This window comes from Ambystoma mexicanum, chromosome 10 (assembly GCF_040938575.1).
Source record: "Ambystoma mexicanum isolate Mex_15411 chromosome 10, UKY_AmexF1_1, whole genome shotgun sequence".
In the NCBI taxonomy this organism is placed as follows: Eukaryota; Metazoa; Chordata; class Amphibia; order Caudata; family Ambystomatidae; genus Ambystoma; species Ambystoma mexicanum.
This window is the reverse complement of record NC_090932.1, coordinates 644,974,475-644,999,524: the sequence shown is the minus strand read 5'-3', so window position 1 is coordinate 644,999,524 and position 25,050 is coordinate 644,974,475. Positions and strand designations below refer to the sequence as shown.

Genomic DNA, 25,050 nt, shown 5'->3' with positions numbered 1-25,050 from the left:
GACAGTGCTGCAGGTGGTCTCCTATGCTGTTATACTGGCTTTGGAACCACTGGCAGTGTACCTCAGGAAGGAATATCACAAAGCAGGCATAACCATACAGGGCAGCGTTAATTTAATCTCTCTATATGTAGATCATATGCCTTTGTACTTACAGCACCCGGAAAACAATTTACAGTATATTCTAGATGTCCTCGAGCAGAAATATCAGGCATCTCGATTAATGCACAGAAGTCAGGCTTGTAGCCCTTAACAACCAAAAACAGTGCATGGACCAATAGGTTTAAAGATAACAGGAATCTTTTGTGATTTTTACAAAAACTAGGTATGATATGGTATTTATTTCACATAACAAAAAGCAATGAGTATTTATTTATACCTTCTTAACACACTAAAAATTGGCTCAACCTTTACAACACTTTTCCCATCATTCATCATGCACACTTCACTCATTCAATTCATCTCCATTTTACGGCAGAGATGATACATGCGCGGCACCTACGTGGATTGACAGACGCAGACATCCATGGGTATTGAGACCCAAGGGGATACTGCAGGCGCCGTTTTTTCAAACAGAACATTGCCCATGGCAATATATATCCTGGGTTCCGATCTATATGACTAATCCAACAATCCACATAAAGTTTACTACAGAGATGCAAGTTCGGACCACACCAAGTAACTCACATACCAAGTGGGTACACATTGAGTAAAGACTTTACCCGAAGCAGAGATTCATCCAAGTTTCAAGACCACCGTCCCCTGAAGTCACAGTGGAGATTGAAAGGCTCACGAATCCTATCAAGATGCAATACAGACTGGACTGTTTCATCCCGTCCTGAGGAAGGCTGGCTAGAACTGTTGGGGCAAAGCATTGTCAGCCCTCATTATACTACAACTGAAACACGTGTAGACGACAAGAAAAAAAAAAACCTGTAATAACACAGAGGGCCACATCTACAAGACACGAGAGTGTTGGACTTGATATTACAAACCAATGTTTGTTTGGAAACAATTATTACCCATTCTTTGAAGTTGTGTTATTATGGAGTTGATTTGTATGAGTGAAGTATGAATGATGGGAAAAGTGTTGTAAAGGTTGAGCCTATTTTTAGTGTGTTAAGAAAGTATAAATAAATACTTATTGCTTTTTGTTATGTGAAATAATACCATATCATACCAAGTTTTTGTAAAAATCACAAAGGATTCCTGTTGTCTTTAAACCTATTGGTCCACACACTGTTTTTGGTTACATATACTCACCTGGAGGACCATAGGGAATGACCAGGTCCCCTTATATTTTTGAAATTGTTCCTCTTAGCAGCATATGAGCGGACCCCTCCGAGTGCACTGCCTTCACTACCCGTAAAGTGGGAGGTTACCTCATTCAGATACCTGGGAGTGGATATATTTCATGACCCCAAGACCGAATATTTACAGAACACAAGGCGGTAGACAAGGTAGAAAAGTGCATGGCATTTTGGGTCAGATTGCCGCTCTCAATGATGGGGAGAGCAGCATTATTAAAAATGGTAGTGCTCCCGAGGCGTCTTCATTTCTTCATTAATATCCTGTACAACATCAGTAAAGGCTTTTTTAAAAGGCTCGACAGTATTTGTCGAGGCTTCCTATGGCACGGCACAAGATGCAGAATAGCATTAACCAAATTACAAAGATCGTACGAGCTAGGTGGCATAAAGGTGCCCAATTTTGGGGCATATTTTGTGACGAGTCAGCTGCAATTCATCACAGATTGATTATCTGACAAACAGTCCCAAGATACTGTGATGCGTCAGCCCTTATGTGCCCCATGCCATTTGAAGGAGCTGATATGGACAATAACACTGTGCACCCCGAAATCCTCTGCTGCTGAAGCTGGAGGAGACGATATGGCTTACGGCCTGCCGCTTAGTGAGAACCGGACACCTTATTCCCCCCAGGTCCCATTGGTGACACTATCTTAGACGGAGTGTGAGGAAGTACTGGAAACCCATGTGGGTGGTTACGGTGGGAGACTTAATGCACAAAGGCAAACCAATAGACTTTAGCGTACTAACCTCCGAAACGGGCATACATATAGGACAATACCTGATACACGCTTCACTTCTCACTAGATTAAAAAAGAGGTGGCCTGGTACGGATGAAGCATGGCAAGAGGATAACACTATAGAAATGCTTTATGATATTTCAGAGGGTGGACACGCTGTGTCTAGGTTATGCGAGTTACTAATGTCACGGAGTGGGGACTTGCTGACGCAGACCAGGCAGAGCTGGGAGGCAGATTTGCAAGAGCAATTAACGGATGCAGTCTGGGGCAGAGCACTATCCTATCATAAAAAGGAACGCGAAACTCCAATTAATTCAGCTATATATAACTCACAGGGCATACCTGACCCCGAAAAGGAGTGCAAATTCCAGCAAGGCAACGGAACAAACTTGTCCGAAATGCGGATCGATTAACGCAGATCTGGTGCATATGTTCTGGGCTTGCTTGGAGATCCGAAAGTACTGGGAAGAAATAACGCAGGCCTTGGCCAGAGCAGGTATAACGCTTGACTCGGCATCTTTGCACGACCTAAACAAGTAAACATGTCAGTAAGCTGAAGGACCTAGCCTACATCCTAGCAAAGCGAAGAATAGCAATGGGTTGGAAAGAGCACAAGAGACCGGAGGTGCGCCTGTGGTGGAGCGACCTCCAGAAATGGATGCTCGTGGAAACCTCAGTGTGGCAGGAAGTTGCCCGCCGAGGCCAAGGAGAACCCAGTGTTGACCTCGACTCCTGGAAGCATATGGTGAAGGAGTTGAGAGCCCGACCGCATAACAATGTCGAATAGAAATAACAGTCCTGCACGATCAGTAACAGATGCAAATGTATATACCTAAAGCTGATGTAAGAAGTTAGCATGATGTCAGTGGAATAGGCTGGGATGAGGGAGGGGTGGAGTTGGGGGGTGTGGAACATACAGACTTGTTTAACTGGACAATGTTATGCACTGTGAAGATGAGTCTGTAAGTTATGTTGTTGTTTAAAAATTAATAAAACATGATTAAAAAAACAGAAAGAACAAAAAACCTCTTTAACACCAACAGCAGTTTCATCCCCATTCCTCTGCACAATCCCCTCTTGATCAGCATTAGAAATATTAGAAACATTCCCACCACTATTCACACACCCATCTTGAGCACCAACAGAAGTTCCAGCCCCGTTCCTATGCACATTCCCCTCTTGCGTGCCAACAAACGTTTCAGCCCCTGCATTGTATTCACCCCCGTTCTGAACATCACCAGAAATAATATTAGAAAGCTCAACATTATGCCCTCTCCCTTCCTGAACATCATCAGAGATAGTATTGAAAACATGAACATTGTGTGCTACCCCATCATTATACACACTACCTGATTCAGCAGAAATATTATCAGGGCCAACACTGTATTCATCTCCGTTACAGTATACACAGCCATCTTGAGTATCAAGGGGGTCTGTATTAATAACCCCAAAACTTTGACTTGCAGCCATACTGCTATGTACACCTGCTTCATCAGCTGTATTAACAATTTCAGCATCCTTTAAAATCGCCTCCAGAGATATATGATTGTTAGTAAACTCTGGATCCCTCTGCATAGCGAATATTAGCATTTCCACCTCATTTTCCGTGTCATTATGAATAACGGCTGTAATGCCCTCATGTATATATTCCATATTTCCCTCATTCACCACCGACCCAGGGTCTTCCTGCATGCAAAAATACGTTTTTACTGGGGTTTAATACTACATTAAATAGGTTATCTAAATTGTGAATGGTGCCCATACTGGTAATCTTATTTCCGTCTTTAAAACTACCAACATATACATTTTCCAGAGCATATTTGGACACATTTGTCTCGATGTTGGCCATCGCAATCATATCGCTTGTGTCAGCCCCCAGCTGTGCACACCTGTTTGCACTACCAGACCCCCTGGCATAATTTTTCTTTAGTCGCCATTTAGCCCCACCCCCCTGTGGCTGTCTTATTCCATTCAGATAATTCTCTACATTATACATTGCGTTTAGCAGATTAAAACATTCAAAATGTACAACATCAGCCCCCCAACCATGCTTCACACCGTTGGTGTCCTGTGATTGTATACTTCTAAAGGTGGATTGAAGCCCAGAGCCAGCAAAAGATAGGTTTAAAGATGTGGGAACGCTCACTCGAGTAAATCACTTTCTATGTCAATTTCATTTTCAGATGAAGAGGTAACTGTCTTACAGAGTTTCTTGGAAGTTTTGGATCCTCTCTTTCTGGCGTGAAAGCGGTCCGTGAAAAGAAAGGGACAATCCTGACCAGTTGCCACCTTGCAAGTCTTATAGAATCCACTGGTGAACTAATGTAGAATCCAGCAGGAGGGTCAAAAACAAGGGGAAAAGCAAGAGGCATAAAACCCCTCAAGTTGATGTTGAATGATGGCTCCAATGGAAAGATTAACCGAAAGTCAGGAGTACAGTTCAAGTTCAGATGAAAGGCCAAACAAGAAGATGGACCCAGTGGAATGCAGGAAAAAATTAAATCCAGGAAAGATACTTCAGGCACCAAAACCAAAACACAAAAATAGGGAACAGCAGTTTAAGGAGGTGAAAAAAAGCGGACACCGAAAAAACAAGGCAGAAACTGAAAAGGAGGAAAGGAGACGAGCACGAACAGGGAATAAGAACAGGAAGAAACAAGGGGAGGCAAGAGGCTGGTATAGCATGGGAAGGTAGCGAAAAACCTCTCGGACAAAACTTCACTGGAGGGTTGCAATTCACAGATCCGAGCGCTGGGAAGGATGAAGTAGCAGTGTTGGTAAGGCGGTGTCCATCTTGGAATACACATAACAAAATCTTTATTTCGGCAGAAGAAGCCATAAAAGTACACGTAAAACAATGACAAGTATGTGAGATAAATATATCGCCTCAGTCTATACAGTTCAAACAAATGGGAATTAAAAATCAATCAGGAAGAAATTATTAATTCGACAATCTGTTCCAAAATTGCATAAAATTAGGTCATACAGTATGCATATGATAACATAAAATCAAGTCAAGTTCATAGTGGAGGCTAACCATGGGGTTGTGGAGAGGAAATCTTGCATCCTCACCCTATATACAAGTCAAGTAGTTACAGAAATGGGGAACATAGACCCAATTATAGTCCTCAAGATTGCCTAGCATGATCGGTGCGTTAATGTGACATGGGACGAGGAGAGGAAATCTCACAGCCTCGCCCGTGTCAGTATATATCAATATTGCCTTCCATCATCCCCAAACTCTTCCTTCTTAGTAGCCAAGCCCTACGAATAAAGCGAGCAGTTGCAAAGATTACATGCAGCTTATCACATTGGCTCAAGAATCTTTCAGCCTCTGCTGTCTTGCGAATCCCCACCTCTCTCAAAATTGGCTTTAAATAATTATTTCTTAAGTTAGTGGATTCAGGACATATTAACAGAAAATGCATGGTTGTCTCATTTGCGGCCTCACACATGAGGCACACGCTTGTATTGGATACCCGCCAGTTTTTAGTAAATGATGCGACAGGTAAAATATCCAGTAGAAATCTTAAATATAAAGATCTTTCAAATGGGAGGGAGATAATATCCAAGTATGATTTAATGCAAGAAAGTGTGTTAATGCTGCTAATGCTGGCCTATAGGATTCTAGTCCACGCTGCTTCCTTAACTTAACCAAATAAAAAGCTGGTCTAGCCCAAATCAAGTGGGCAGCTGGAGTGATGTTTAGTTCTAAGTAAACCAATGCAGTGGAGAGCTGGGGGGTAACAATAAGAGCTTTTTTAAAAATGTATGCTCATATATGCAGATTTTAGAGATATCACAGTGGCCCCAGAGTTCAGAGCCATTTGTAGCAGCGGCGTGAGCCAGTTTCTGAAAAAGGTCTAGTGATTGCGAAATGGCCCCACTACCATGCTTCGCGGGGAACGATAATATACCCTCATTGAGATTTTCCCCATCAATGGCAGATTTTTTTATTTGTTCAGACCAACCACCATTTTCTTAAAATCTCACCCCCAAATAGTCATAATACTTGACCTGCTCGAGCACCTGCCCGCTGGCTTCCAATCTTATTCGGCGGGGTTTCGCAAACGGGCGTTTAAACACCATGGTCTTTGATTTGTCGATGTTTATCTCGAGGTTAAGGTCCTCGCACTTATTCAAAAAGATGGTAAAGGGGTTCTTTTTAGTCCTTGGGGGGTTATAGAAATAAGGACAGCATTGTCTGCATAGAACAAGGCTGGATATTTCTCTTTGTCCATTTTTGGGCAATCTTGGCAGTCTTTAAGCAAACCTTCTTGTATGTAGAGGTTAAATAAAGGGGCACCAACACACAACCTTCCCTGACCCCTCTATCAAATGGGTGGGTTAGTTCACCTCCCAAGCCAAATCTGATGCTAGCCCCACTGTTGGTGTAGAGCTGGCGGATTATATGGACTAAATTTCGGGGTGCCTTATGCTTTGTGAGGATTTGCCACAGAGTTGTTCTACACACTGAGTCGAACGCTGTCCTTAGATCTAGGATGGCTATATATAAAGGCTTTTTTTAAAACAGTATATTTATGGATCTATAAGGAGAACATAAAACATTGGTCAATTGTGCCTCGGTATTTCTCTAAAACGACCTGAAGGTTGTGAATTCTATGTTCCTTCTTGGCCCAGTCTTGAAGGTGTTTAAGGACGACTTTGCCGAATAGTTTCCCTATACTATCCAAAAGAGAGATAGGGCATTAGTTACCCGGACAGTCTCTACCGCCTTTCTTGTGTATCGGTAAGATTATGGCTATCTGCCACGATGGGCGAATGACACCATGGTTTAATATTGCATTAAAAACTTTGGTTAAGATTGGTGCCCAGATCGCCTGGCTCTCTGCCACGATGGGGGAATTACACCATGGTTTACTATTGCATTAAAAACTTTGGTTAAGACTGGTGCCCAGATCGCCACCTCCTCTTTTATCAGGTCGATCAGGATTAAGTCAGGGCCAATGGCTTCACCACTCTTCAAGCAATTATGGGTTGTTACCACCTCCTCGACAGACACTGACAATGGGCTTGTTTCAACATAGATAGACTGGTCTGGCGAGATGGAATGTGGAGTAGGGTCCTGATACAATTTTGAAAAGTGTGACCACCAGTCATCCTCGCGGACAAAATTTTTTCTTTGTTTTTTCAAATCTCTTTTTATTTTTTTATTGTTATTCTGTGACATTAAATCAATACAACAATAACAACCGACCATAGTGGGCATAGCCCTTCCCATTCCCCTCTCCCTAACTCACCTCATAACCCAGAAATAAACAAACAAACAAACGGTGCAATCAGAGATATGTACGTCATAACAGTATCAGGAAGACGTTGGAGGGGGAGGTGTTTCCTTTACAAATCAGTGGGAGTACATGAAGTAACTGTCGTTTAGCATTGGCGTGAGCTTACATATAGTTTGTTGAGGGCACTGTTCCATTCTCCCTCGACATTCTGTTTTTACCCTAAGTGTAATCCACCTGCACAATACCAATGGGACTTAATGTGGGGTCTCTGTTTTAAGGACATACGAACGGAAAGGGAACCAATCATTGCTTGGCTTTGGTCTACCCTGGAGGGACCCTGCATATGTTGTTTCCAGGATCTCACAGGTTTTCATCATGTTCAGCTGTTCCTTCACCGGTGGGTCTCGCTCTCTTCCACGTTTTGGCTACTACTGAGGCCATTGCCAACAGTTTCTGCTCTGCTTTGTTAGGGTTCACCAACAGCGCTAGTAACCAGGCTGAAGGGGAGTCCCAGGGCATCACTGAATGATTCTGCCCATTGTACCCTATACTCCCTCCCAACATGTTTGTACCTGTGTGCAGTTCCAGACCATATGCATATAGTTGGCAGGGTCTAGGGCGCATCCTGGGCAGGAGGCTGATCTATCAGGATAGTATTTCTGCAATAGTGCAGGAGAAAGATACGACTGGTGAATTAACATGAATTGTGTAAGGCGGAACCTAGAGTTTAGTGATATAGTCCGGGTCATTGTGCAGATCTTCCGCCATTGGATCTGATACAGATGTCAACTTTTCGTTCTAATTGTTCAAGGGTCGCAACATAGTTTACCTCAAATAACCTGGTAGGAGAGGTGGAGACCACGATACCAAGATACCTCATGCCCTGTTGGCACCATCAGAATTCAGTATTGATATCGGCTGGGTACACCAAGGGGGTCAGCAGCAATATCTCAGATTTTGACCAATTGATGCGCAGACCCGAGTACTCCCCGAAATCGGAAAACATTTCCTCTACTAGCGGGCGTAGATTATGTTTGGGATCTTAGACGTACAACAGTATGTCGTCTGCATACAGTGAGCTTATTGGGAGTATATGTTCACCACTCTGTGTGAATGGAATTCTTTCATGGCGCATGCTAAGGGTTTGACTGCCAGGGCACAGAGAATTGGAGAGAAGAGGCAACACTGTCTCGTTCCTCTTGTGGGAAATGTATTATCTGACAGCAAATGTTTTGATAGAATTGTGGCCTGAGGCAAGGTATACAACAGCCAGACCCATCGGATGTACTGGTGGCCCAGGCCCGATCTGTGTAACACTGCGAATAGAAAGGGCCATTCCATAGGGCCAGTAATCTGGCTACAATTTTATTGACTGTGTTGATGAGAGACAGGGGTCTGTACGAGGCGCAATTAGTGGGGTCCTTGTCGGGCTCTCGGATAAGCGTGACTACTGCTGTCCTAGTGGATTCAGGCAAGAAGCCCGCGGACAGGGAGAATTCATACATACGCAAAGCTACGGGGCAAGGATGTCAGCATATTCTCTATAGAATTCTGCAGAGATGCCGTCTTGCCCCAGAGCCTTGCTGCATGGGAGGTTCCCAATTACCTTACAAATTTCTGCTGTGGAAAGGGGAGTGTTCATCAAATCCGCAATTTGCGGAGTCTAGCCACCCCAGTGCCACCCGGTCCAGGTTTGCCCTTATTTCACCAGGAGAGACCGATAATTGGGAAGAGTACAGCCGATCGTAGTACTCCCGGAAAATCTTGTTTATCTCGTTAGAATCCCGAACCGAGAGTCCACTCGGGTCTGCGATCTCCAAGATCCCTCCCTGGCACCTGTCTTTACAGATTGCCCATGCGAGAGTACGACTGGGTCTACCACCTTCAGCATATTTAGTTGCGAGCACCAGGTCGCCTAGATACTCGTCTTCCTTATCTGCAGCCTCTGTATGGGCTTGTTGCTTTTCCATAAGAGTTTCTCCAACCCGGGGGTCCCCATCCTGTGTCTGTTTATGTTCCAACAGCTTAATTTCATTTTCTAGTTGGCACAAGGTCGATCTCAGGGATTTCAGTACCCCTCCTTCCCAGGAAATTCAACAGTCCCTAAAATACACCTTAAAGGCCTCCCACACCACTCTGAAGTCGGGGACCGTCTAAGCATTGACCGAAAAGTATTCCTTTATATCACCCAGGATACCTTCGCGGGACACCACATTCTCCAGAGCTTGCGGTTGAAACCGTCAGCAGGGGGAGGGGGAATGTGATCCATTGGGGACGGGGATTGTAACCAGTATCGGGGAATGGTCCAACAGTGTCCTGGGGAGAATTTTAGAGTGCAGCGTATTACTAGCCAGCGGGGTTGACAACATAACATAGTCTATCCTAGAGGCACTACCATGTGCCCCCGAGTAAAATGAGGACTCCCTATAGTTCGGATGCATATACCGCCATATGCCTACCGGGCCCTGGGAGTCAGCAATATCTACCCAGGCTATGGCCACCCTAGTGTATTTTGAGTAGTTGTGGATCGATCCAAATCCAGGGACATAGACAGGTTAAAGTCTCCCGCCCATACAATCTCATATTTTGCATATTTATGAAGCATGGCAGCACAGTTCTAAAAAAAACTCAGGTGAGTCTACATTTGGAGCATAAACATTGATGAACAGCATTCTTGTACTCAAACATTCACCAGCAAGCAAGATGTAATGTCCTTCGGGATCTTGTACCTTGTCATGCAGGCGGAACTTGAGGGACTGGTGTATATATATATATATATATATATATATATATATATATATATATATATGGGCACTCCCCTGGACTGGGTCGAGTAGGAGGACCCATACCTGTGCACTCCCCAGTCCCTGGCCAACGAAAGCGGACCATCCCTCGCAAGGTGTGTCTCCTGGAGGCATAGAACATTTACCCCATGCAATTTAGCATAGTTAACCACCAAGCGGAACTTTTTATTATTGGTGACTCCTCTGCTATTCCAGGAAATAATTGTTAGGGGAGCACTCATTATTGTCATGTAGTGAATGGACCGATATTTTGGGCTCCCCAATACATACAGAGTCTCCGCCACATAGTTCTGCACAGAGGTTAATCAGTCCACCCCAACAATTGTTTTCGTAGTGTTGAACAATAAACATTTATGCACAGTGAACATAATCCCCGCCCTGGAACCCACCCCCACTCACGCCAGAAACACCAACTTACCGGCATACTTAGCACCCACTAGAACTTTAACTCATATGAAACAAGACGCAGTGGCTGCGGCAAAGAGGTGCTGGTTGTGGCCACCCAGCTCAAGGCGCTAGCAACAACAGCAGCATATTGTCATTGGACCATGGCACAAGTGCATTGCTATTCAAAACACCAGCATGACTTATCACCAGGGGTATCTTTCCCCCTGGGCTGGAGGACGAGAACCCATGATTGGCAGCCACGGTACTAGTCCAGGCCTTGTATCTCGATCATCTGGGTATGACTCAAGATTTCAGCCAATTCGGGAGGTAAACAAGACCAATATTCTTTCGTAAAGTGTAGGGCTGTTATAAAGCACATTTAAGTGGATAAGGGGGATAGTAGGACCCCCATGTGCCACAGGGCGCTTCATAAATGCAGTAGATGGCCCCTGCCCTGGACCGGAAGTACCCCCAAAGGCAGGGGAGGTGTAGCAGTCAACGGTTGGGGTCCACATGGTTCTCGGTGGGGTGTGGTATTTCAGAAATAAAAAGGGCTGCAGCTGAGGGGTACGTGAAGAACCAGATCTTGCCATTGTGGACCACACAGAGCTTGGCAGGAAACATCATTGCAATTTTTAGATTTTTCTGGAGGAGTTTATTCTTAACCGCCCGGAACGTCTTGCTCTGTTCCTGCACCTGGGGCCTGAAATCCAGGAACAATCTAATAATTGCTGATCCAAATCTTAATTCGCCTTTGTCTCTGGCAGCCCGAAGTAGAGTATCTCTATCCCTGTAGTTTAGGATCCTTGCAATGATGGGCCTGTCTGGGGCAACAGGGGGTGGCCTGGGGTGAAGGAGAGTTGAGCCCTCTCGACTAAAAACATATTGGATAGTTGGGGATGATTGAGTATATCCACAAGGAGTTTTTCCACGAAAACGTCCATATTATGAATGTGAGTGGATTCTGGGACCCCCATAGTTCGCACATTGCGTGTCGATTTTAGACCCAAGGGTGTCTGTACTGTTTTTAAGGGCCAGCAGGGTTTTGTTCAAGGTGGACATATCTACTGTGGCCGAGGTTGAGGCCGTGGCAGGTGGGGGCAGAGACCTTGTCTTGGCATGCAAATTGGTTGATCTTTGCTTGTCTCTTATTGTTCCCCATTATGTAACGTTGTGGATGCACAGCAGAAGTCTGTGAGCCTGAGGCCTTCAACAGCACCGTGCAGGAGGTTGCCACAGCTGAAACATTAATCAATTATATTAAATGATGGTATTGTGACACTGCAGAGCCCGTTGATCCAGACTGGGGCTGGGCCGTCATAGGAGGCAAGTGGCTGACAGCCGAGGAGTGATCTCAGTGGAGTCAGGGCGAGTAGCCAGCATCAAAAGGATTAGTCCCGGTGGGTGGTGGTGTATAGGCTAGCTGGCCTGAGCCCCAGAAAAGTCAGTGCAATGTGAGCCAGAGGTGGCGCAGGTGCCGGCCGGTGGGAGGGATGCAGGAGCGTCCAGTGCATCGGGCCCCCCCAGAGCAGGAACGCGTGGGGGGACAATGACCAAGGCTGTACTGCACCATGCGGATAGAGAGGGGGGGGGGGGTAGAGCTGTGACAGGATCCCAGCGTGGTGAAGAGTCAGTAGCCGTTGGCAGCCTCCACCTCCAACGGTCGTTCTGAGCCTGCCCGGTTCCGCCGATGAATGCCGGAGCGTCAGCGGGCTTTAAGTAGGTGGGTCGGGGGGTGGAGGGAAGCAGCTGAAGAAGTCTGGGGTGCAGGAGAGCGCAGTGGGCGTGTACTCACATGGCTCCGGGGGGAGGGAGCGGGCTCCAGCTCCATTGGTGTGCAGGGCAGCGATCTGATCCAGTTCACAAAGTCACGCAGGTCGGCCTGGGACGAGGCAGCCGGGTCTCAGATACGGCTGTGGGCGTCCCGAAAAGAGATGAAAGGAAGTCCAAGCGGGTAGCACTTGGTTGATTGTTCGGTGCTGGTGTCTGGATGTAGTTTTATCCACGACAGAGAGGATGTTGGAGGATTTTAGAAACTGCTAGGTCAGAGTTATCTCAGGCTGCCATCTTGGAGCTGCGCAACAGCACCCCCTCGCTGATGCAACATTTTAACCCTTGACCACCTATCGGTGCTCTATCAGACAGCAATTTAAAAAACAATACATGGGGCCTCATTACACGTTGTGCGCTAAAAACCGCATATTAGCGGCATGGCGCTATTAACGTGTCCGCCCTCGTAAGAGGGCGCTAATTACGTACCATTACGAGTACGCGGACACGAGCATAGCGCCATGCCGGTAAGGACCCTACCGCCATGCCGCAAAAGTCCCAAAAAAGTCCCTTACCGGCTTTGACGAAAGTGCAGATAGCACCTCCGCCCTCACGCTACATGCAAATTGCGGTGACCGCCATTAGCGGTCACCGCTATTAGCGGTGACCGTAAAATTGCGGAACCGGAAATAGCGTCATCGCGCCGGAACGGGAAAGAGCCCGGCGGCCATCTTTAAAAACACAATCCATTGCCATCCTCTGCCCCCTGGACCTGTATTGATTCGTGAGCCGTGCCAAACAATTATGGACACCTGCATCATGCCTACGGCACTCAAGAAATCAACTGACAGGCAGCGCAAAGAAAAATACACCAATGAGGAATTGGTGATGTTGACACAGACCCTCGCGGAGAATGCTGAGGTGGTCTTCGCGAATGACATGCGCCGGCCAACCCTGTTGAGGAAGAAAGCCATCTGGGAGGAGGTCGCTGCCAAAGTCAGTGCAGTGGGCACCAGCACGCGCCCTGTGCGCGAATGCAGGAAGAGGTGGGACGACCTCAGGCTGCGGGTGAGGGGCATCCTGGCTGAGAACCACCGCATTGCCAGTGCTGGTGGAGATGGATCCCCAATCCGGATGAAGGAATGGGAGGAGACGTGCGCTAACATGATTGCCGTCGAGTCAATAGAGGGAGTAGGCAGCATGGAGCTCGGCGTGGGTACCACTTCTGATGGGGGTGAGTGTACACATGACAGGATGCGATGTGAATGTACTGTACCCCCCATATGTGAGCACAGACTCCTCTCATGCATGGACACACATCCACACATGCATCCATCCCTCACCATGCCTGTGTCAGACCCACACACACACACATGCACACAACACCACAGACAAGTCCCAAACACAACCATGCATGGATGAGGCACTGAACTGGCACATCACCTGCATCCACAACCACTAAGTCCCAATTGCCACAACTGCATCATTTATGTAATCTGCATCAAGTATATTGAAACGCAACCAATGCCATCCCCCGTCTCGTCCCTGACAGGCTCACATACAGATGGGGAGGATGCCGCTGATGCAACACAGGCAACAGCTACATGCAAGAGGCCAAGGGCACAGGAGCCGGCGGATACCCCAACAACATCAAGGGGCAAGGGGGGCAGGCCGCACCAGACGAGTGCCAAACTTCGTCGGAGTGCCACTGCCACGGCAGTACTAGCTGCACCACCAACTGCGGCCCCACCACCGGTGGTGAACCCACCCGCACCGATGCCAGCCACCGAGGGCCCACCATCAGCTGCGGCAAGCTCCACTGGTGAGGCAGCCGCCACTGCCCCCCTATCCGATCTGGAGGACACCCTAGACCAGGCCATGGAGATGCACACCCCAACCCCCCCTGGATCACCAGAGCCAGTGCCATTCCAGACCCCTGCGTCTGAATCCACAGTTGAGGACACCAACCCTGCAATCATGTCCCCCATGTTGGCATCACCTGCTGTAGTGGATGCATCCGAGGGCACAGCCTCAAGTGCACAGTCACCCAGCACTGCCCTCCAATTGACCACCATCCTGCAGCGCCAACAAGAGCTGTCTGTGCTGGTTGGCCAGCATGTTGAGGAGGCTGCCAATCGCAGTGAGAACATCGTGGAGGCGTTGAGGCACTCCACAGAGCGGATGGACGCCAACACCAACAGGCTGTGCGATGAGATAGGGAGGCTCAGGGAGGTCCTGGTATGCATGGCTGACACTATCGACCGCCACATTTCCCAACAAGGCCAGTCTGCCCCATCCTCATCTTCTGGGTCGAGACAAACAAGCCCCCTCCGTCGCTCAACGCGCACCACCAGGCGCACATCTGCCAGCCCTCTGAATCCCCCCGAGGACTATTGAAAATAGGGGGTCGATAGAGATCCCTATGTGTGCATAGGCCAGGGCAAACTTGGCAAACACATCAGGGACTATTGTGGGGGGGGGGGGGGGTGGAAAGGGTGTTATGGGTCTGTTGTGGGGGTGGGGGGAAGGGTGTTATGGGTCTGTTGTGGGGGTGGGGGGAAGGGTGGTGGGATGTTTTGGGACTTGCACTTTCACACCTTAATGTTACTCAATACACTGGTTTCTGATCTAAACACTGGCTTGGACAACTTCATTGTGTGTGTGTACTTTATTGGGGACAGGGTCCATTGTGTGCTCGAAAACATACACCAGTGCATTACTCCCCATTACCATGTGACAGTACGAAAACATGTTCCTCAGAATATTTGGTTGATCAGATGCTGTCTCACAGCACGTCCCTCCTGCCCATCCCCTCTTGCAAGACCTGCATCCCCTTCACCTCCGTCCTCATCACCATCATCATCCTCATCAGGTGCTTCTATTTCAACGTCAGGGGGCAGTGGCACATTCCGTCTGATACACATATTGTGCAGCATGACACATGCCATGGTGATCTTGGCCACCTTCTCATGTCCATACAGGAGAGCACCACCAGACCTGCTAATGCACCTAAAACGTGACTTCAAAAGTCCAAAAGTCTGCTCGATCACGATGCGGGTACGGGTATGTGCACGATTGTATTCCTCCTCGTGCCTGTTCTGTGGGTTCCGTACAGGTGTGAGGAGCCAGGTCTTCAGGGGATAGCCCGCATCACCTGTATGGGGGAATGAACAGGGTCCTGTTACTGTTCACCTCAAGAGCGGCCTGTTCACATCACACTAATTGACATTGCATTGTGATTCAAGTACTGAATTGACAGCATACATGCAGATGGTCTGTGTGGCAGCAACGTGCAAGGGGGAGGTTGACCCTGCAAGTAGTAATGCAACATTAATGCCTCCAACAGTATTTGACATGTCCTGGGTGAGGCCAGGTCTTAGGTGTCCCTGTCCCAGGCAAATTTGGTACCACACTGCGAGTGTACTGACATTCTGACACCAATGTGGCCATGCTGTGAGGCATCACTTCAGTGGTGCTATAGGTGTGTGGTTCAGTGCTATGTCTAGGGGTGATCCCTTTGCATGCATTCAAGTGCGCATTGCTGGATTGATGTTGTGCTGCGCTGATTGTGTATTACTATCTTGACGCCATGTTGCAGATTCGTGTGAAATGTGGCGTGGTAGGATGTTCAATGTGGATGGATGTGTGATATTTTGCAACCTGCATTGTTGTCGATGTTGTGCAGCTTCAAATTGCATGTGGGTTCTTCTCAAGTACATCGTGGCCTTCCCGGATGCACATTGGTGTACATCTGTATGTCCATTTCTCCTACGGACGACAGTCAACACCCAGTTGCAGTATGTATCTCCCCCCCCAATCACTCCCAGTTGCAGTATGTATCTCTCCCCCCCAATCACTCCCAGTTGCAGTATGTATCTCCCCCCCCAATCACTCCCAGTTGCAGTATGTATCTCTCCAACCCCCAATCACTCCCAGTTGCAGTATGTATCTCTCCCCCCCCAATCACTCCCAGTTGCAGTATGTTTCTCTCCCCCCCCCAATCACGTTGCCATGTGCTTGCCCTGCTACTCACCGAGTAGCCACAAACGTTGTCCGGGGTGTCGCTCCATGTAGCGTGGGATAGTTGAGTTCCGCAGGACCATGGAATCATGTGTTGATCCTGGAAATCTGGCACAGCAATGTGATTATCTTGTTGGCGTCACATACCATTTGGACATTGATAGAGTGGAATTGCTTCCTGTTTCGGTACACTACTTCATTGTGATGTGGGACCACCAATTCCACATGTGTACAGTCGATGGCCCCAATGCAACTTGGGATGCCTGCCAGTGAATAGAAGCCAACTTTTGTGTTTGCAATCTCCTGGGCAGTCCGTGGCATGGATATGTGTTCAGGTGCATGCTTCAGGAGTGCATCGAGTACCTGGTTCAGCGTGCGTGAGAATACTGGTTGTGAGATGCCATGCATGTGTCCCACTGTATGCTGGTAGGTGCCTGTGGCCAGAAAGTGGAGCACACTCACCACCTTCAGTAGCGGGGGGATGGCAGTTCTGATGTCTATGAGGCTCACAATGTCGTCGTGGATCATGTCCACGATGCTGGTGATGGTAACCCTGTCCAGACGGTACAGGGTGTGTATCTGCTCAGGGGTTAGGTTGAATGGACTGGCTCTGATCCTGGGGATTGGTGGGTGCCTCTGTGGTATGAATAGGTGCCGTTGTGGTGCTTGCTGTGCCTGTCTTGCCCTCCTCCTCCTCCTCCTCCTCCTGCGTCTCCTTTGTGCTGCCTGTTGTAGTAGCAGCTGCGCTGCAATGAGGTCCCCCAGGCCATGTACTGCTGCCAGTATTGGAACCATCTTTGTGTGGGAAGGGGTGTGGGAAGGGGTGTGGTGTGCTCCTTTTGAGCTGCCACAGTCTCCATTGCCTCCACCTGTGCTGATTGTGTCCACCTGTGGCAGGTGGGAACACTGCTCATTCCTCTTAACGGGTGGTCCGCGATGCCGGTATTAGCACCATGGCGGGAAGGGGTTTGGGTGGATTTACCATGCCGCTATTAGCATGTCCACTGGCCTTGTGATGCTGTGCTAATAGCGGCATGGCGTAATTTACGGGATGGAGGGTCGCGCGCACACGGCCTGCCCGCTATTAGTGGCACCGTAATTTGCGATGCCGCTAATAGCGGTGTGCCGGGTCGTGATCCGCATGGGGATTTAACGTTACCGGTATTCCATTACCGGTAACGGTAAATCCCTACCGCCATCCGTGTAATGAGGCCCATGGTCTCTTAAATTAAGAGCGCTTAATAGGTCAGACCACTTCCCCTGGGCAAACTCCTTCTTAGTTGCAAGCATACTCTTATATTCTGCACGGAGGATCCCGAGTTTTGGCCTATCTATTCCCTGTGTGGATTGTGACCATTCGATAATTCTGGTTTTGGCATTATGACAGTCTCAATCATACCAACTGGGTCTAGATAAAGTAGATGTTTTACTTTCTTTGCAGGGACAGAGACAAATGGAGTCAGTTTGGAAACCAAATTCTCATATTTGTTGAGCAGTTGTGGTTCATTGGAGTCTACATTGCAAATAGCTTGGAGGTTTTCTAGGACTGAAAAATAAAGCTTAGCTTTTTGGTCTGATTTTAGATGGTTTGACCATTTTACCGATTTCCAGGCATTACCACAGATCTCCACTATTTGCGAATTTGGACTCATTCTTGGATCTCCTAAATGCAAACTGTTCCCAACGAAACTCATACGAGGGGTTGGTGGAAACCCCAGCACTGGGGCGGTATGCCCTCCGGGCTTGGGGCCCCTCTATTTGCCTATGGGGAGGGGGGCTTGTGTTACACTGCTGTGTCAGGCAAGCCCCCATATCTGTATGATCTACGTTACCAGGCAGTCAAGGCAGAAGCAAGCTCGGGGCACGGGAGACATTAGTTTTACCGGGATTTGCTACAGCAGGACCAAGGCTAGCAATAGGGTTTACTACATATTGTGCCTGCACATTTAATTTCAGGGTTTCTATTATTTCCCAAATTTTCTTAATTTCTTCCAACAACTCCCTCCCCCACAGATCAATACTACGAACAATGGGTTCCATCAGAACAACTAAGATTTCATCAACATTCAGAGTGAATTGATTTCCCTGGTTATCCTGAATGTCCTCTTTACCTATATTAGAGTCATTACTATTTTGCCCAGTTATCAAAGGGCAAGTCTGTGATCCTGCGTCAGTGTAAAATTTGGGTATAGCAGAGTTTGACCCACCCTGTGTTTTAAGGGCACTGAGTTGGCCCCAAGATCTTGCAGCCCGTTTGCGGTGGTTTCCTGGCTACAGTCTTCTTTTTTTTCTGGGCTACTGTCTTCCATTGGCGTTCAGCCCGGACAGGGGAGGGGAGTGATCTGGCTGCTGGGGCCATGGTTGTGAGGGGTTTGAAGCGATTACTTATGGAGAAGCGGGGGAACCCAGAAAAATGTTGGGTCACTGAGTCAGCAGGCTGCAATACCTTCTCACTGTGGCCGCTTGTGTCATGCCCTGGAACAAATGGCGGATCTGGGACCGCTGGAAAGGGGGTCGCCATTAGTTGTGCCAGCACATTGTCATTTTGCGTGCCTTGCCGGTCTAGTTGTTCGTCTTCGCGTCCGTTCCAGAAGTATTTAGCCAACCTCTTCCGGGTTACGGATGCGTTGCAACTTTAGGCTTCCCTGTGTTGTTACACTCTGGGTGTTTTCCCTTGCAGATTTCGCCCGCTATCCTATCTTCAGCTGCCTTCTTGTGTTTTCCCTGCTTTCCTCCTGCCTTGCTGCTCTTGCCTGCCGTCTGGCTCCTCCTTCTCCTTCGGTCCGCCTGGCTTCCTGTTTTCTTTACTAGCCCTTCTCTTTGCTCTACAAGTACCTGTACGCCTTGCTTCCTTACCGTGCTTCCTCCTGATTTCTTTTGGTGCTCTTGTTTGCTCCATCTGTTTCCGATACCTTCCATTGTGAGCGCATCTTGCCATCGGAGCCTCCAAACCTACCTGCCTCCCATTGGGTCGATCTACAGCTGTCATCCATCCTTGTGGTTGCGGTTTTTTATGCCTTGGGCTTTTTCCCCATAACAGACAGTCACGGGAAATCGCCCACAGCCCACTATCCTAGTGGCCCTGTGGCGTCCTTCTGTGGCTGTCCATACCTTCTTAAAAAAGAAAGGAGAAATCAACCTTGAGAGGAAAAAAAGAAGAGAGATCCCAAGCCAAAGGTTAAAGGTGAGGAGGAAGGGGAAGGAGGGGAGACGGAGTTTTCATTAGAGGAAGAGGACATTACTGAACCTTGTGATAGCTTGTTGGCAGAAGTGGCTGAGGCGATAAGGGATCGGGTTGGGGAACCGTGAACATATTACAATTGGGAAGTAAGGGGGATGGGTCAGGGATGAGACTGGTGCAGAATTGTCGAGACTGGCCACGGTCTGTGGACGCAGTTCCATAATGGTAGGGCCACAAGGGCCTTTTTCGAGTTGAGTCTTGAAGAACCACTAGAAATGTCAAATATAATATTTCTACCTCCAGACTGTGAAGTTTTGCGTGTGGTTTCGAATGGGGCCAGGTTGTCTTCTTTGGAAATGTGTAGGCCTGGGGCTTTGCGAGGCCCAGTGAACTTGGGATCAGCTTCTTCATTGCTGTGAAAGGATATAAGGCCCACACTGTCTCTTTGTGCCACACAGTTGGAAACAGGGTATTTACAGGTCATCATAACAAGCTTCCTGTTATCACTAAATTGATTGTCTTGGGCAGAAACCTTCTGCGCTTGGGTTATTCCTTGGTTAACTTTTTGAGGCAATAAGAGGGTCTCTGCCTGTAGAGTGCAAAGTTTATTGGACCCAACTGGGTTATCTGGGTCAGCTGGGCCGACACCTACGTCTATGTCGGAAAGAAAGTCCTGAATCTCTGTAATTAGTATATTGACATATTTAATTGGCTTAAATAGCCTTGAGATCTTTCGCTGGCTGGCCCCAGGTGGAACAGCACCCTCTGCTTTCCTTTTTACCATTATATGGCTATGGATGGCTGGGAGGTACTTTGTTCGAGTTACAGAATAATTGCAGAATAGCAGCTGAGGCCAACAACCAACACAACCATGCGGACACCGAGATTCTAGGCCTCCGCTCCAATCTATCCTAGTTTGGCTGCCCGCTCCACTCGGCACTTGTTGTAAGGTGGGATTGTAGGTTCCAAGACTCAAGGCCCCAGCTCGCTAGTTTCACTGCCCCCTCCGCCCGATGGTTGTTGTGATGTGGGAATACAGTGATTAGTATCGGGTAAGAATTGAGAGTTTGTCACAGAGAGAAGTACCCCAAGACATGGGACGGTAACCAGTCACTTACTGCAATGTCCTCAGAGGCTTGAGCAGTGTTTCAGGAACGTTTTGGGTAGATGAATGGATGTATCAGACTCCCGGCAGCTCCAGACAGCATTCTGACAGCATATGACAGCACCCTTATCCAGAGGGCTTACGCCCCAAGGGTTGTGGACTGCAGGTTTTATCCCTCACTTCGTTCTGTTCCAACAGGGGGGCAGGGTCGAGTCACAGAGCACCTCCCAGTGCTGGGGCAGCAAACAGCATATGACAGTGCCCTTATCCAGCAGGCTTGGAATAAACGACTAGACCGCTACAAAGTCGGTCATCCAGAAACTTGGCAGCAATCGGCAATGGCCGCCCCTTCCTCCACAGATGTCACACAGACCAACAGGAAGTTGTGACACTCCCACACTGTCATGCAATGTGTGAACATTTAAATGGCTTGTGATATCTGTCCGAGACCTTGAGCGCCCCACCGCTGAGGGCATAACTTCATAATCAGTGTTCAAAACTGGGCAATTTCCTATCTTGCTCGAGGGCTGCCGACCTGTTATATAAAAAGGGCCTCATCACGAGTCTGGCGTTAACCCTTAAATGTGGCGGTAGCGCTATTACTGTACTGCCGCATTTAAGGGTCCGCCAGATCATGGCCTTGGCGGATTTACCCCCAGCTTTGAGCTGGGGGAAAAGCCACCGCAAATTTTCCGATTTCCGGTGCTATTACCGCCGGCGGGAAATCTGCTGGCGGTAATAGCATGAATTTTCCCCATTGGGCCCAATGGGGGATGAGGAATTCCTGAATGGGCCCAATGGGGAATGGGCACTAACCGTTCCGCCAAACCCATGATCAGGTGCTAATAGTGCCGGGGGCTTTGGCGGTAGAGCTAATAGCGCCAGCGGTAATACCGCCGCCGTTACCGCCCAACTCGTGATGAGGCCCTTCTTCAGCCAGTAGAACCTGGAGGGATAGCTTGCATGACTGAAACCCCTCTTATACAATCATTTGTCAGCCCATTTTCAAGTTCATCATTCATACGGTTCAATGCTGAAACAGAACAATAGTCATAAACAACCTTCGGGGTCTTAGAGACTTTATCACTCAATAGCCCCCCAGACACACCAGCGGGCATTGTAAAAACTCCAGATCCAATCGGACCCATTGATGAATTCACAAAAGACCTCTGCAGTATACGCCCCTCAGATCCAATGGGCTTTGCCGCTGTAACAACAATGTTGGACCCCATCCTTGGGTCGTTAAAGCATTCTGAACTTGTTGAGCCAAGCAAAACAGGCTGCCCTTTGGAGAGTTTTTTTATCATGCATTAGGACCGTGGACATTCCAGCGGGCGTTGCAAAGACTCCAGAACCAACAGTGACCTGAGCTTATTCTATAAAAGAACTCTGTGTCGTAGGACCCTGCCAGATCCAATGGACCTTGCTGATGTAACATAGGATAGACCCCATCCTTGCGTCGTTAAAACATTCAGAATGTGTTGATCCAAAAGCAATAGGCTGCTCCAGCCCAATGCCCTTGTGACACCCAAGATCTGCTGAATACCCCACAGAAATATTCCAACGTATCTCAATATTAATATTTGATGTAGCCCTGATATTAGACCTTCACTTTTCATTTGAAAAAAGCCTTATTTTTATTCTATCAAATATAATGCTAGTAAAATATATATTCACAGGCCATGGAACATAGTTGTTTTTTTTAAAACCCCTAGTTCCGCTTTGCTGGTCTATATTCTCAAGGGTTTGATGTCCACTTCATAAACAAACATGCCGAGCCTATTTTATTCAACTTTTATTCAGTTTAAAATACCTAAACCCTCCCAAACATCTCCTTTACATTAAAACATGATAACGGCGTACCCTAAAAAGCACAACCTCCTTTTATTATATTCCATGTATAAAATAGCATGCCGTCAGGCCTTATAAGGCCAAACCCAGCGTTATATTACATCTCTATTAAAGCTGTTATCAACATACATCCAGCTTTATATTTCATCTCTATTAAATCTATATAAAATCATGTTAGGCCTTAAAGGCGAAACCCACTCCTGCGTTATCAACGCGTCACCAAACCCTAACACTCGCAGTCTATCCCCTCACAACTCACTTCGCTCTCGATCAGGCAACAGCGCACACACGCTGCTCCCAGCCACATTTTTATATAAACTTTAGATTCACTTTATATCAAATCATTTTAATATAAAGTTTAGATTCACTTTATATCAAAACATCTCAACATTGTATCAAAGTACACAAACACTTTATATAAAAAAATATACATTTTATATAACATTGAAATCAACTTTGATATTTAGATCAAATTCCTATCAAAACCATATCATAAGGGCAGGGTTAATACTGGAAGCAGTGGGCGTTCCCACCTGTCAAAATGTCATTGCTTTAAAAAGGGGGCCCCATGTACTACTTACAGAAATTGAGGAAGGGGCTAGCCCTGGCTCTGTTCCAATATTTGTATCACACAGTAATGGCCAACAGGATAAGGAAATCATGGTGCTCATATGATTTATTAGTGGCCGAAGTAAAATTCAGATGCCAGGCAGGACCTGTCCTTGCAGTGCAGTAGTAGGAAACACAACTGTATACTTTACTCGTTTTTTTTTATCGGTTAAACATCTGTAATAGCTCACCAGAGGATGTGTAGGACTGGGTGGCGGGGTCTGGAGAAGACTTGAACCAACCTCCTGATACAGCACTCCGGTCTGCAATGGAAAGAGAAATCATTAAAAGAAAAGCATTACTCAATAAGGCTCATCTAAACATTTCAATACTTTCGTAGGTTTGTCACTGGAGGAATGGATACAATATTATTGTATGTATTAAAATCATTTAGTCCAACACAAACATTCCAATTCCCAACCTGTTGGAGAAATCTCTGCATTTTGGATGGAAGAGATGGAAGCTGATCATTCAGCAAAAGCGTGCTACCCTCACCTTACATACAGTGCTGATTTTTCACTTCATCAACTGAATTTGGACTTGAAAGGGCCAATGGAAAAACTGTGCAGATGCTCATTTGGAGAGGGTGTTGTGATTTACAAGAGTATTTAATTAAGAAGATATTTGCCACCATAAGGTAAGCAGACCTCCCCTAACAGCACCCATTTTTTTCATTGAAAACTTATTTGGCACAACCTTTGGAGCAGCGGTGCATTTGGAGGGTGTTATAGAGAGGGACTGAGTCAAGTGTTGGAAAAACAGACTGTACAACACTGCTTAATCACACTCAGTGAATTCAAAAGCTGACAACCATAAAGTTGTGACCACAGCAGATAGATGACGCTTATTTAATCCTAACCGATATCTGGAGTTGGAGTGTTATTTCCATTGTCACAGGCAAAGCCTTGGTGTGGCTGAAAGTATACTAATAGCACATGGTCTGGGTTTCAGTTCCTATGAATGCATTCTGTAAGAAACTATTCAATCAATAGGTGACAAAAATGTAGTTGCCATAAGAATCTGAAGAAGGGCCAGTATAGGATAAACCTCATCTAAGACATTTACTGAAATGATGGCACCTCTATGTTCCAAAGTGGTTGGTTCTGTTCTATGGCAATGACAGATTACAACATATTAGAGCATGTTTTTATTCTTTTTAGACAAACAGAAAGTGTAGAATATAGGCACTAAACAACAAGCGAAGCCTACATTTCATGATTCTCCATTTTGTTCTTCTCATTGACTCCAGCTATCTAGCCAATCAACGAGCTTGGAATGATGCATTCCCAGCATCCCTTTTTGTTATGTACACAGGCGGGACTGGGCAAAGAGATCTGGACAAGCCCTATCATAGCGAATTTCAAGTGAGGCTTCCCTTGTTTCCCCATGCACAACCTCTAATAGCATTTGAGCCCGTAGCAACGGGCTCTACTGTGTGCTGTGTAACCTTGGCCTTAATACTTACACTTACAAAACAATGGAGCCCTCGGTTGCAGGTTTTAATGCTTAAATGGGCTAGAAGTTACCCCCAGCCATTTAAAAAAGGTTACTCATCGCAGCAACTACTGTACTTCTGGTCCATAGTCTCCTTTCCCCAATACCTATTGGATGTCATTTCGCATCAATATTAAATTCAAAAGAGTGCAGGGTTAAAAAGCACAGACACGCCCCCCTAAGAAGACGACCCTCACATATAATCCCAGCCCCAACCATTAGTCCTCTTAGTAGCATACATAATTTAGTCTCTTATTAGCATGGACGATGGCAGAGCAGTATGTAGAAACGGGCAATATGGACTAGGAGTACAAAACACCACGACAGTGAGTTTTCTTACTCCAATGCATTTCATTACATAGAACCCTTAAAGTAGGGAGGAGGAATAAATGCCCAAAAGAGTGAATACCATCACTTGCCAAAATATTTTGCAGAATGGAAAATCCAAACTGGAGGTCTGCTTTGGAAATGTAGTATATCAACTAGTTCTTACAGTAGACATGGGGGCAGCCTGCATAGCAGTCTTACAGATTTGT

The 25,050-nt window shown here is 47.0% G+C and overlaps 1 protein-coding gene across 4 annotated transcripts in view; it reads right to left on the bottom strand.

Moving 5' to 3' along the window:
* LOC138491614 (nuclear body protein SP140-like) overlaps nt 1-25,050 on the bottom strand; it is a 3,009,150-nt gene that overhangs the window by 1,711,788 nt on the left and 1,272,312 nt on the right. For all 4 annotated transcript variants that reach the window (XM_069618235.1, XM_069618234.1, XM_069618232.1 and 1 more), the window contains one exon: nt 23,212-23,283. In XM_069618235.1, coding sequence (XP_069474336.1) covers nt 23,212-23,283 — 72 coding nt within the window. The remainder of the gene's footprint in view (nt 1-23,211; nt 23,284-25,050) is intronic.